This window comes from Melopsittacus undulatus, chromosome 11 (genome assembly GCF_012275295.1).
Source record: "Melopsittacus undulatus isolate bMelUnd1 chromosome 11, bMelUnd1.mat.Z, whole genome shotgun sequence".
Classification (NCBI taxonomy): domain Eukaryota; kingdom Metazoa; phylum Chordata; class Aves; order Psittaciformes; family Psittaculidae; genus Melopsittacus; species Melopsittacus undulatus.
In genome coordinates, this window is record NC_047537.1 from 17,947,485 (window position 1) to 17,959,985 (window position 12,501).

The 12,501-nt window shown below is 39.7% G+C and overlaps 1 protein-coding gene across 1 annotated transcript in view; it reads left to right on the top strand.

The window, feature by feature from the left end:
• TNRC6C (trinucleotide repeat containing adaptor 6C) overlaps positions 1–12,501 on the top strand; it is a 98,819-nt gene that overhangs the window by 11,605 nt on the left and 74,713 nt on the right. The window contains exons 2-3 of the mRNA XM_031044819.2: positions 7,918–8,017; positions 8,843–8,864. Of these exons, the coding sequence (XP_030900679.2) occupies positions 7,955–8,017; positions 8,843–8,864 (85 nt within the window). The 5' untranslated portion in view covers positions 7,918–7,954. The remainder of the gene's footprint in view (positions 1–7,917; positions 8,018–8,842; positions 8,865–12,501) is intronic.

Below are 12,501 nucleotides of genomic sequence, written 5' to 3' on the forward strand. Positions count from 1 at the left end.
CCTTACTTGCGGTGCTTTGATATCATGGCATGGTCTTGCAGTGCAAATTTCAGTTTCCTTTTAAATAGAACTGCCTGTGTGATTTGCTCCAAGGTTGCAGTTAATGCTTTCCTGTTGCAGATGAGCATTTGGTGCATGGGAGCAGACTGGGCCTCTTCTCGATTAGTAGTCATTTGTAATGGGGATCATGTGGCTCCCAAGTCCTCTGCATGTACAGTTTTGCTCTGTAAGTCCACTCCTATTGGTCTGCACTACTTACTAATGAAGGTGTAACATGCATCTCCTGAAACATTCCCATTTGCACATTAGTATGGTCTTGCTCTCTGGTAATGATCCAGGAGAATCTCAACAAAAAGAAGTCTGTAGATGAAAAACAAAACCCCCAAACCCTACACGATTCACTGGGACTCAGGCAGTGCTCAGATATGGTCTCACCAAACTTCTTATGTCTCACCACGTACAGCTGATCTGTATCTTTAGTTTATAGAGGCTTTTTCTTTGGGGCTTTTCCCTGCTTCTCGTGGCTGGTAATCAACTAGTAGGAGCTAAAACCAGGTCACCATGCTTTTAAAAAATGTCCTGAATGATAATAACTACCTAGTCTGCTTTATTTTTGTTCTAATTTAATTCACTCCAGTGGTTGTTTACCATGTGTGTACATGAAGTAAGGTCACAACAAGTCAACACTGGGCGAATTGAAAACTTCCAGTTAGAGCCTTGGTCCTGCAGGACAACAGCAGCTGCCGCTTTCCTTGAGGTCCTGCCAGTATTATTACTCTTCAACCAGTAATCCAACTGGACATGTTAGAAACACCATGTACTGCTGCTAGATATGCAGCCTTGAGACAAGGTGTGTAATGCAGATGCTATTTTTTCTTGTGATCATGGGATTTCTGTTTTACAGATTGGAAGAGCAGGATTATGAATTCAGTCTCTTGGGCAACTTGAAATTACCCTGTAATTACAGTGAGATGCTTTACTTGAAAATGTTGCTTTTCGCACCCTGTTCTTGGGTGTCATTAAACAGCAGCTTCATTCTGCTCCTGCACAAATTACGGTTCTGAATGAAGTTGTCCATGCATGTCTTGCACCTCAGTCAAGCATGCTGTGGTTTAAAGAAAGCCTGGAAGGGAGTACAGAGGGATCAAGTCTAATCCCTTGCAATTACAGGCTGAGGTGGAGAAGGGTCCACAGAGCATCATAGGACTGAAGGTATCTACCAGTACTGTGTAACAAATCAAATAAGTGCAAACACACAAAGAAGACTTGGAGCCAAAACTATATTGTACAGTAAGAGGCAACTTGAGAGCATTAGTGCTCTGTTTCCATGCAGGAAGTTATTGTGGATTTTCTAAGTGACCTCAGAAATCAGACTGCTGGGCCTGCTAGGAGAGCAGATTTGTCTTAAATGTGTCAAGGTAAGTTGACCAGACACTGGGAGCATCAAAGAAGCAGGCCCACAGCTGTTAGCAGTGGGGGATATTTTGATGTTTCAGAGGAAGGGAAGGAATCCCCTGTCAAAGCAAATGATGTATTAATGAGTGACAAATGCAGGACAGGGCACGATTTGACTGAGGATCTCCAACACAAGATATGAATAAATTATAAATTGAGGTCAAACGAAACTACTTCCTAAGCTCCATTTATGATTCCCGTAGGAACAGATTTTGCATCCAGACCTGCACATTACTAGGTTTAGTTTCAAGCTGATTGCTCACACCTATACATGTAACTTATCCATATATTTATCCTGTCCACAGTGGTGTGGCTGAGGGCTTTCCCCCATTAATTCCCTCGGATTTTACATTGTGAACAGGTAGAGGCCTCCTGTTTCCAGTGTAATGGTGTCTGTCAAGGAGTTGGTGTGGTCTTGTATTGGTGTTACTTAATAAAAAGCTTTCCTTTCTTTAGTTTTTTCCTCTTTTCTCCAAACGTGTATTTATAAAGATTTGGTATGTGTTTAATGTGTGGGGTAGTTTGGTTTGGGTGGTTTTTAAATGCTGCAGTGTGGAAGATTATCTTTTTATGCCTAATCCAGATCTTTGTACAATTTTAAATTCAGTGCTACTTAGCTAAAGTAGAAAGATTTTACTCCATTCTTCTCTTATCTCTGTCTTTAACACCTACTTGAATGAAGGGGTTGCAGTCTCTTTAGATTTAAGTTTTTGCCAAGGGCTCCGCCTTTTTGATCTCTGATCCTTCTTGTTGCTGTTTTCTGGTCTCTATTCACTTGCTGTTTCTCTGTTGCTGTACACACAGTCCCAAACTGGACAACAGCAGCTGATGAATCCCTGACCATATGTGACGTTGTTGCTTTGCCTTTGGTTTGAAAGCTGCTGAAACATCTCATTTTTATCTCCCCAAAGCTGGTGTTTCGCCAGTTGTTCTTTATACTGTATTCATACATATGATTATGAAGCCAGCAAAGTACTTAACAAGAATGTTGGACATGTGGCATACTGCAACAAAAATCCATTGGTTCTCTGCCTTGTTGGAAGGGGAGGTGCTGGGGTGACTTGTGGGTATTTTACTGTAGTTTTGCTTAGCTTGTGTTCCCTACCTTGTTCTTGGTAAAAAAAAACCAACAAAAATGCCCATGTTCTTATTAACAAAACTTTGCATTTTACTTGAAAAATCAGTCAGTTGGTTCTGTTATTTCCCATTAGTCCTTATAAAAACTACCTGGAACTACTGTATAGGGAAAAAAGTCCAGGCTTTGTTCTCCCCACAGATTTTGTACGGAGATTCAGCTGTTAACTAGTGTTTTATCCCTTTCCCTTTTAAGTTACATGCACAGTCTTAGCCATTTGCTAGTCTTCCAGAATGCCATTCATCCTCTGCTGATTCTTTAAGGTAATTTGGGATGACTTAGACACAGTTGGTCTTACGTTAAATTATATCAGGCCCAGCCAGCACAGAAACATCAGATTTCTCCAGGGTCTTTTTAAGCTGTTCTTACTTTTGCTGGCCTGGTTTCCTATTGGGAGTGGTAGCAAAATATTTAGTTCCATCTCCTTTTTTTCCTTGCCAGTTTGTGGATTTTGTCCTGAGAAGTTTGATCCATTCCTTCTTCTCACATTTGGGAAAAGAAGGACGTAGAAACGTATCGTGAGATTCTTGCTTGCAATTGTATCCAGCCCTTTTGGGTGAGGAAACCAGAATGACAAATGTCAGAGATCCTGGAGCAGGTTGGTTGGTGGCTCCTTGCTGGCCTGCTACCAGTGTGGAGTGAAGCCTCCCTACACAGGCAAAAGCACTATGAAATCCCTCTGTGAAGCTGTCATCATCTGCAGGCTCAGCACCAGTTCGGATGGTTGTTGGCCATCTGTTCCCAGCTGACCTCTTCAGGGAAGGCTAAAGCAGAAAGAGCAGTACTGTCACTTTACCCCTCACAGGGTCATCTGTCAATAGTCCTGCTTTCCTACCAAGTATCAAAGGGAATGCTTCCCTTTGCTCATTAATAAAGCACTAAAAGGTTGATTTATTGTTACTTTTTTATGTGCGCAATGCTAACACGTTGTCAGCCTTCCTCATTTTCATCTACGTGTGTTTGTTCTGGGTTTTTTTTCATATTCTTTCTTATTTGAGCTAGTTTTATGTGCTTCTTTTCTCTTCTGAGGCGATTGAAGAGCTTGTGGTTACGGACCAGCTTGACTCTTCTTGATTAATGACTGAGCCTCTATCAAGGGAAAAAAGCTGCACTTTTAAAGTCACCCCAGCTCCTTGCCTTCACCAGTATTTACCCTAGAAAGGCCACAGGGAGCTGGGCTGGACAAAGATGAAGCAGGAAGCAAAATTAGCGTGAAGCAGGTGTGGAGTTCTAGTTTCCCTATTCTAGTTGTCATGAAAACAGACTGCTGATGATCGACTGACCTCTTGCTTTATGTAGGATTCCTGCTTTACATTAAGGTGTTGCATTGTCATTTATATTCCTGGTGATTTCCACAACTGTCAATTTTTCCAGCATAAAGTAGGCTGTGAATTTAAGGTGCAAGAAAGGCATTCCATAGTTAAGCTATGGGAACTATTATCTCATTGGGCTAAACCAGGCAAAGGCATCAGTAGGCCAAGGTCAGAATGCTGTTTTGAAGAGGTATTCCAGGCACTTTTCCTATGTAAACAAATATACCTTCAGTATCTTAAATCTATGCAAACAGAACTCATTAGGGTTAGATTTGGAGCTGTGTCACATGGAGGGAGAAGAGAAACAGGTCTCTGTCTAGTCCTTGGCCATTACAGGAACTACTGAACACTAAAACACTGCATGGGTAATAAATAACCTTGCGTGGAATAACACAAATAGTGTCTACTTTAAGAAAATTATATTCCCAAAAGGTGTATTCCAAAATCCTGTTAGAGTGTCATATGAGTGCTAATTCAGAATGCCAGCTGTGGCTTCAGATGTGAAAGCAATCCAGTGTCTTGTATCAGCTATAGAAAACTGAAGTTATCTCTTTACCTCAAAGGTAGAATCAGCACAGATTTGTTAATTTGATAGTTTTTAAGGGATTATTAAGCCTTTCTGCAGCAGGCATTGCCAGGACACAGCCATAGCTGTGTCAGGATGTCTGACCATGACCTGCATTTCATTTTGGTTTGCTTTGCTAGTCAGAGAGAGCTCTTAAGCATGGGTCCTTCAAAGCTAACCTTGGTTTAGGTTTGATTTAATAAGCTAATTGCAATCTATAAAAGGAACACTTGATGCTATAGTAGAGCTCTTTTCTCTCTGCTCATCCCCCGTGATTCTGATACATCAGATCTATATATACATGGAAAAAGCAAACTCCTACCAGTATATTCGAAGACACTTCTGGTTTAAATCATGTGAGCTTTGTATTCATAATTTTTTTAGCATATTTCCTGTAATGAAGATTAAATTGTCACTCAGGAAGTAAGACTGCGACACATGCCTTTGACAATGTAATCAAGCTTTATGTAGCAATATTTTTATTGTTTTCCTTTTGTTTTGCTCTTGGATGACTAATTTCTGCCTAGAAGCGACAGCGAGAGTTGCCATCTGAGAGGCCACTTGGAGCTTTATTTCTATTTTAAGCATATTTAAAGCACATGTGTTCAGAAGTGTCATTATGTAAATCAGGTTTGATAATGGAACTCCATTAAAAATTACAGTATCATTTTCTGAGGTAATCTGAGGTGAATTTAATCTTAGGAATGAAAGAAAACCCCTAAACAAACCCAAACAGGTTTTCTCTAGGAGTGGCACTCTGCCTCTTATGTTGTAATTGATATGACAATAAAATAGATTGTATTTATAATGGAGCAAAATGTTTGCTCTTGTTTGATTTGGAAAATCCTCTAGCATGGTGTATTACCTGTGTAAGGGAGGGAATAGCATAGCATTGCGTGGGAAATGGCAAAACAGAACCACCTTTAGAGGATGGAGAGACTGGAAATAGAGCAGTTGATGGTGGAGTCCAGGGTAAGTGATGAGAGTCTGGCAGGGATGGAAGGTGATCCCCAACACTGGACACCTTTAAGATTCACCTGGACAGGATGCTGGACCATCTAGTCTGGACAATGCTTTTATCTGGAAAGGTTGGACCAGATGATCCTTGAGGTCTCTTCAAACCTGGGATTCTGTGAGTCCATGAGAGGAACTTGGGGGTGTGTGTGTGTGTGTGCGTATTGGGGGGAACTTAATAAGAAAGTTGGGAATTAGGTACTTCAGTAGCTTAAAAAACCTGCACATTAAGCAAAGCACTGGTGGGTTTTTGTTTAAAATACTGCACTGACTACTGAATGGAATTTAAATGCCATTGTGGTGGTTTGGAATTGCTGTAATGTCACAGGTTTTCTTAAGTACTAAGAATGGAAAACCAGAAAGTTCCTCATTTCATTCACCCACTTTAAAAACACAAAAAAGGCTGGAACTTCCCTTGGCAATAGCATGAGAGTTTGGGAGAGTTCCCTTGAAGACGTGGCCTTTGTAGAGTCTGATGTGACTTGGGTAGGGAGCACTGGAAATGAAGGGACTGGATGTTGTTACTTTGTAGTGACTGAAATCCTGGGGACTTCTGTTCTCCTCCGGAGTGAGCAGGACTAAAGGCAGATCTGTTATGGTTTCAACTCCGTTTCTTGTGGTAAAGTCAGTCATCACTTGCTGCAAAGTCCTAGAACAAGCCATTTAAAAGTGCAACTTCAAGTGCCCTTTTCTGAAGTGCAGTGTTAAGTATGTGATGCTAATACCCACCTGCAGCTCTTCAGAGCCAGTGTTTCTCAAACATTGATTTACAGCACAGTATTTGAAAAGTGGCCCTTTGAAGTTGGCACACGGTTGAGCAGTCATGCAGGTGATGAATTTTTGCTCATGACAGAAAGTGATACAGCATTTAAAGTACAAATATCTAATGCCAGTCTCCACGTCCTGACCTCCAGTTGTGCACCAAGCACTTCCAGATGTGCCTGACCTCCGGCTGCTATTCCAGGCTCTGGGGCCTGCTGTATCTGTCACTTCTGTAAATAGTTTGAGTGCTGTCAGGTGTCTAAAAGGAAAGGAACCCCTGTGTTTAGACCTCTGGGTTGCTCAGTGTGATGTTTATTGTCTGGGGTAGCACAAGGGAAGGGAAGCTGCTTTTAGTTTAGTCTGGAGCACAGTGCAGCATCTCTGCAAGCAGTAAAGCATTTGCAGTGGCCAGACTCAGTGTTTTCAGGCAAGTGAAAAAGCTAAAAACTAATTCACTCTTCAGCAGTCAAAATCTCAAAAAATGGACTACAATGTTACTTTCTTTTCTTTTTTTTTTATAAAAAGGGAAACTGTAACAATGTGCGAACATGTTAAAGGGAAATGAAGGTGCTGTTAAAAGGGAAAATATGACAGGGGAATGTTTGAAGACATGATGTTCAAAATCTGTTTCTCCTTTAGATAAAGAACTCCCAGCCCCTGCAGACCTGTTCTAAGTCTGTAATTATATAACTACCAAGATGTTCTTTACCCAGCCCCCCACACCCTCCCCCCCAACCAAAAATAAGGGAGGACTGAGAGCTTTGGCAAGTTACAAGTAGTAAGAAGGCTACAAGTGATCTCGAATAACTGGGAGACATCAGACCTAATAATAGTAATGGTCATGGGTTTAGCCCATCAGAAATGGAGTTTTCTCAGAACATCTGTAAGGCTGATAAATGGTCAGGACCTGAAGAGCTGTCAAGGAAGATGAAATGGTTGTAGAGAAGTCAAAGAATTACTTGCATTGGTATTTATTTAAAAGGATGTTGGGGGGGGGGGGGTCATTGTTACAACCATTTATTATGGTGATGGACAAAGAAAGCAAGGATGGTGAGGTTTCCTATAGATGTCCTTGATTTGGGATAACTTAGGTTAAATTTTAACCAAGATGCTACTATAACAGTTGTGTTTTGTATTCCTGCAAATTCTTCAGATAGAATTTATAAGATGAGCACAAAATAGGATGACTTGAATTCGTCTGGGCTTGAGTTTACAGCTTCTTGAGAGCAAACCTAATGCATATGAGAAACGAATACAGGATGTGTTTTATCAGACTAAGAAAAATAGTTGGGAAGTACTGAATTCACTCATGATCTTTAAGGTATATTGTAAATGGTAGCTCTTGAGAAGCAGCAGAACTTGGATTAACCATCTGGATTACTTCCCTGTTTTTCAGTTTGAAACTCTCTTTCCCTAGAATGTGCTAATATTAAGTAGCACTTTTGAGTGATTGTGGAAAGAGGTTCCAAATTGATTCTTTCTAAATCTTCATTGCTTACTATTGCATTTGTCACTGGTTCTGATTTTGGAACAGCTTTTTTCAATGCTTTTATTACAGCCGCCTTTTTTAGACATGAGATGGAGAAAGTTAGCAATATAAGTATGAATTATTAACCTTCCTAGATAAACTTTTATCTTACTGAAAAGTCCTTCCCAATCTTTATTCTTATCAGGGAGAAAGAACAAGAAACACAAGAAGAGGAACATTTGATGGAAGAAAAGAAAAAGAAAAAGCAGGAAGAAAAGAAAAAGAAGGAAGGTGCTCAGAAAAAGGTTTGTTCATGTTACTGCTTTAAATTAAATATTCACTTTTATGTGTAACATAGAGACACTGACCCTGCAGCCTTGACTGATTCTGACACAGGTGGTCAGTCCTGATGACTCTGAGTGAGGCTGGGCTCAGAAAATTCCTGCAAGAGCAGTGGTGGCAGTTTATTAGCACTCCCCAACCTCTTAACATCTCCTGATGTTATTGCTCCCAGTCAGCTGGATTAGTCTCAGCTGGTACTGAACTGGCTCAAGATTCGGAGGCTGTTGCACATTTTCTGTAGTGTGCATTCTCCTGCCTCATTTTCTGGATTACACAATTCTAATCTTAAATAACTCTTAGGAGATGGACAGGATTTGATCACTGTATTTTCCAGGATAAAAATTATTTGGCATCAACAAAGTGGGTAGATTCCAAACAGGAAAAAAAAAGAAAATATGAGTCTTCATAAAAATGTGCACTTGATCTGTGTAGACGAATAGTTTGTATGGATTCAGAGGGATACTGCACAAAGTCATGAAGTTAATTCTTCTGAGTGTTAAAAAGTTTGTGGCTGAACTGCTTGGTTCAGAAAGCCTCTGAAGTGGCAGAAGGCTGGGTGGGTAGATGGGGCAGTGCCAGACTGCTCACCGGGTTTTGTACTGTCTCTTTGCCATCAGTCTTCCTTACATTCCTAATACCTAGAGTTAAACTCACATTTTTCAGTCCTTCATTGAAGCTGATGCCTCTTTTATGCAAGCAGTTTCTGCAGGCCTGAAGCCCTGTAATTGTTAGGTATCATTTTGAGTATAGACAAGTAGTTGATTAGTTTTGTTCTTTTCTTCTTTCAGGCTGCTGAACAAAAAACCAAAGGTAAAGTCACGTTTATTCTTTGTGAACCCTGTGATATTTCTGTAAGTTTGTTTAAAAACTGTGCTTATACTTTTTATTCTTTGTGTCATTTTAAAGGGGAGAGTGTATCTTATTAGAATAGTTTTGTTCTTGAAGTTTTGTTGGAGGAGCTGGGTATATGTTGGGATTCTCAGTATAAGCTTTTTCTTTGCTTATCTTGCTGGGTATCATGTGGCACACTTTTGACAGGAATATATGGATTAAATTCTTGTGAAACATAACAGTGTATGTCATCTCTTGTGTCATGTTGAGACAGAGGTAGTTTTCCATTTAGTTGCTACTAGTTATTTATCTGTTTCAAAATCAACTAATTGCCACCCAGAAGGGTAAATTTTTCCTCTGGCATTCAGGATTCAACTCAATTTAGTGAGTAAACTCAATTCACTGAACCTAAGAAAAAGCTATTCCACAACTGCCTTTTTTTCCCTTCTGTGGATTTTCTGTTTGGTAAGTGAATTAAACTGGTTTGCAGCATGGCCCAGGGAGCAGCAGAAACACAAGACGTTTTCCTCTCTGGGGCAATGAACTCTTAAAGTGCCATAAGAGAAATGTTAACAAAGCTATGGCCTTAAAAAAGGCAAGGAAAAGAGTTGAGGTCATGCCTCTTTCCTGGCTTACAGATATTTTATCTAGTCTGTCCTTTGATTCACATGGCAGCACACAAGACTCAGGGCTGTAGAGCAGTTGTGAATGAGTTATTTATTGCTGGATTATTAGGTGACAGACAGGCAAGTAGAGCTTCCCAGATTCCCAAAGACTGGGAATTAGAGCAGAGCCAAGCGTAACATATGGGGTTGACAAAACAACTTATGTTTCAAACACTTTTTATGTGTTCATAGAGCAGAAATTAAGTATTGCTTCAGTAATACTAAATCCAGAAAGATAAAGTTGTAACTACGTGATGAAAAAACCATAACAAGTAATTTATTGGAACTCTGTCCTTTCTAAATTTTTCTTACGTAGAAGGTGTGAAATGAGAAAATTTGAGTCTGAATTTTGTTTCATCTGCCCTGTTGAGATCTCATGTAGTTTGTAACAGTAAATTTTGTTTTCAGAAGAAACAGCCCCTCAAAATCTGAAGTATATGAAGAAATTAGGAATTTAGATGCATTAGAGCAATTTCTGTCTAAATGGAATATTTGGTTCCCCAGTATTGCATATTTTGTTCTCTGTAGGCCTGTTCCTGTGTGAAAAGGTTTCACTGTTCTATAAAGTTCGTTTTCATGTTAATATAGCGGCTCTTCGTTTCTGTTGACACTGAAACACACAGTGCCTTCTGCTCTCCCCTGTGGGATGTTATTATTTGTTTTTGTTGTGACAGCTTTGGTTTGCATTCCTTAAAAATGACAAAGTTTTTGAGAGTAGTGTGAGAGTAACTGCAGTTTTTCAGGTATACTTGAGAGTTTGCTTTTTGAAAGCTTGAATTGTTTTGGTCCATTATCCTTGTATGTAAGCATCCCATGCTACTGCTATAGAAATTGGGTAGAAGATAACAGGAAATAAAGGTAATTATGTTAAAGATTAAACAGTTTTGGCTTTTACTGTTTATCTATCAGAAGCAATAATTCACCTTTTTGTAGTTAGACTTCATTGGAAAGAGTTGCCCTGGCCTGTAGAGAAACCAGACCTCTCCTGTTCATGTGCAGTGAAGGGGACAGTGATTATTTACAGTCCTGTTGATGAACCTTCTTCTAATGTCCTTTGGAGGGCAGATAGTAGTTGCTCTGCAGGTTGATCTGTGGGAATGTTCTATTTCCACTTCATTATACTATTCTCTTCCATTTAGCTTGAGGAGGGATGTACAGAAGCTTATGATAGGTAGCAGAAATGTATTTAAATATAGAAATACTCAACAAGAGGAAGAAATTGGCTGAATGTTTTTCATGGACTATTTGAAGATGACTGTAAACTTTACTGCAGTATTGCACCAAGTATTCTATTTTTGTTTTCAAGGTTGAGTGACGAGTGCTACTAGAACTAAAAGGCAACACAGGAATTATAATTGAATTTGGTTGATTTATTTCATATCTAGGCAATTCATTCTAAAGACAGGTCAACACAGTAAAACTGAGTCTACTGACCACAGCAGCTGCTGCATGTCAATGGACAGGATGTGCTAAAGCTTAAAATTGCTTTGGGGCTGAATATCCCTTTTGCAAAACATCCCTATTGCCAGTTTTTGGTAGGTAGGATCTTTATAAATATGACTTAATGTAGCTGCTTGTGGTAACTTAGAAAAAGAAATTGCTTCTTTTTCTGTCTGTGTCATTCACTTCTGCAGCTGGGTTGCTATAGCAATGGGAGATGCTTCGGGTCATACAGGAGAAAAATAAGTTATACAACTGGAGATGGGATATGGAAGGGTTTCAGCTGATGGGGGACAGTATGTTTATATTGTGCCTTGTTTGCTGTTAGTAGTATTTTTGAAGGAGAACTTGGAGTAGCTAGGGATGGACAAACAGTGGGACATGATGGTAAGAAAGCTTAGCCCTTCCAGTTGGCTTCTGTACTTGAAATCTGCTCTGTGATCAAGTTGTTTTTTTTTTTTTTTAATTACTATTAGGATTTAAATGTATTTCTGTAGCACAATGGGAAATGTGGATCTAGTGTCCTATCTGACAATTAACTCCTGTGCTTTGTATGTGTAGTTACAATTTGTTGTAAGGTGATACCGGCTGTTGCATGTTCAGTTGCTGAGGCCTCAGGAAAGAGAAACTGGTAAGGAGGAAAGAGGTTTCCTGTGGGTGTGTGTACATGGTGTGTTGTCAGTTAAATATTGCTCTGAGGCCTCAGCCTGAGCTGAATGTTTCCATTTCTGATGTGGAGCAGAAAACCCTTCCAAAATAAACAGGCATTTCCACCAATAGAGGAAAGGTATGTGGCTGCTGCCAGAGGTACTGGTCCAGGGGTAGGAAGTACTCCCTTAGACAGCTCTGGCCTCTATTTAAAACAATTTAAATGATTCTGTTTAAACAAGGATCTGTCTCTGTAAGTCTTCTCTACATAACAGCTTCTTCAGCTGCTGATTTTTTGTCCGCAACATTGTTTGCTAGGGTATTTTTGTTAGGCTGAATCTTTTCTAAATACCCTGTTGGCAACAATTCTAGGGAATGTGTGAAAGGAAAAAGGATTGAAGAGCTGATAAGGAGCTGAAATGTTTCTCAATTACTTAAAAACAAATGAAAGTAGTCTTCCTGTTCAGCTGGAGAGGAGTGCTGCAGAATGAGATGAGGTAGGAAATGAGCATGGTTTTATTGCGCGCTGCGCATTGTGCTTCCACGTTGCTGTTCTTTTATGGTAATTCTTTTGAGAACCGGACGATTGAGCACAACCTATTAGTGTTTATTTTAAATGTGTAAACTCTTGCCAGTTGATATGCACTTGGTAAAGAAACTTTGTGTATAAAAGCTTTTGTAATGAAAACATTGAGCTGTAGCTATCAGCAAGAGTTTTGTACTGTATGGTAAATAGTCACTACTATGGTAAATGGCTGTTATTAATAACTACAGCAGGCTTTAAGAGCTATGCTTGTGTTAAATATGATGAGGTAAGGTATCTTGCATCCTGCTGCAAGTTTACTCCACACAGTGATCATTTC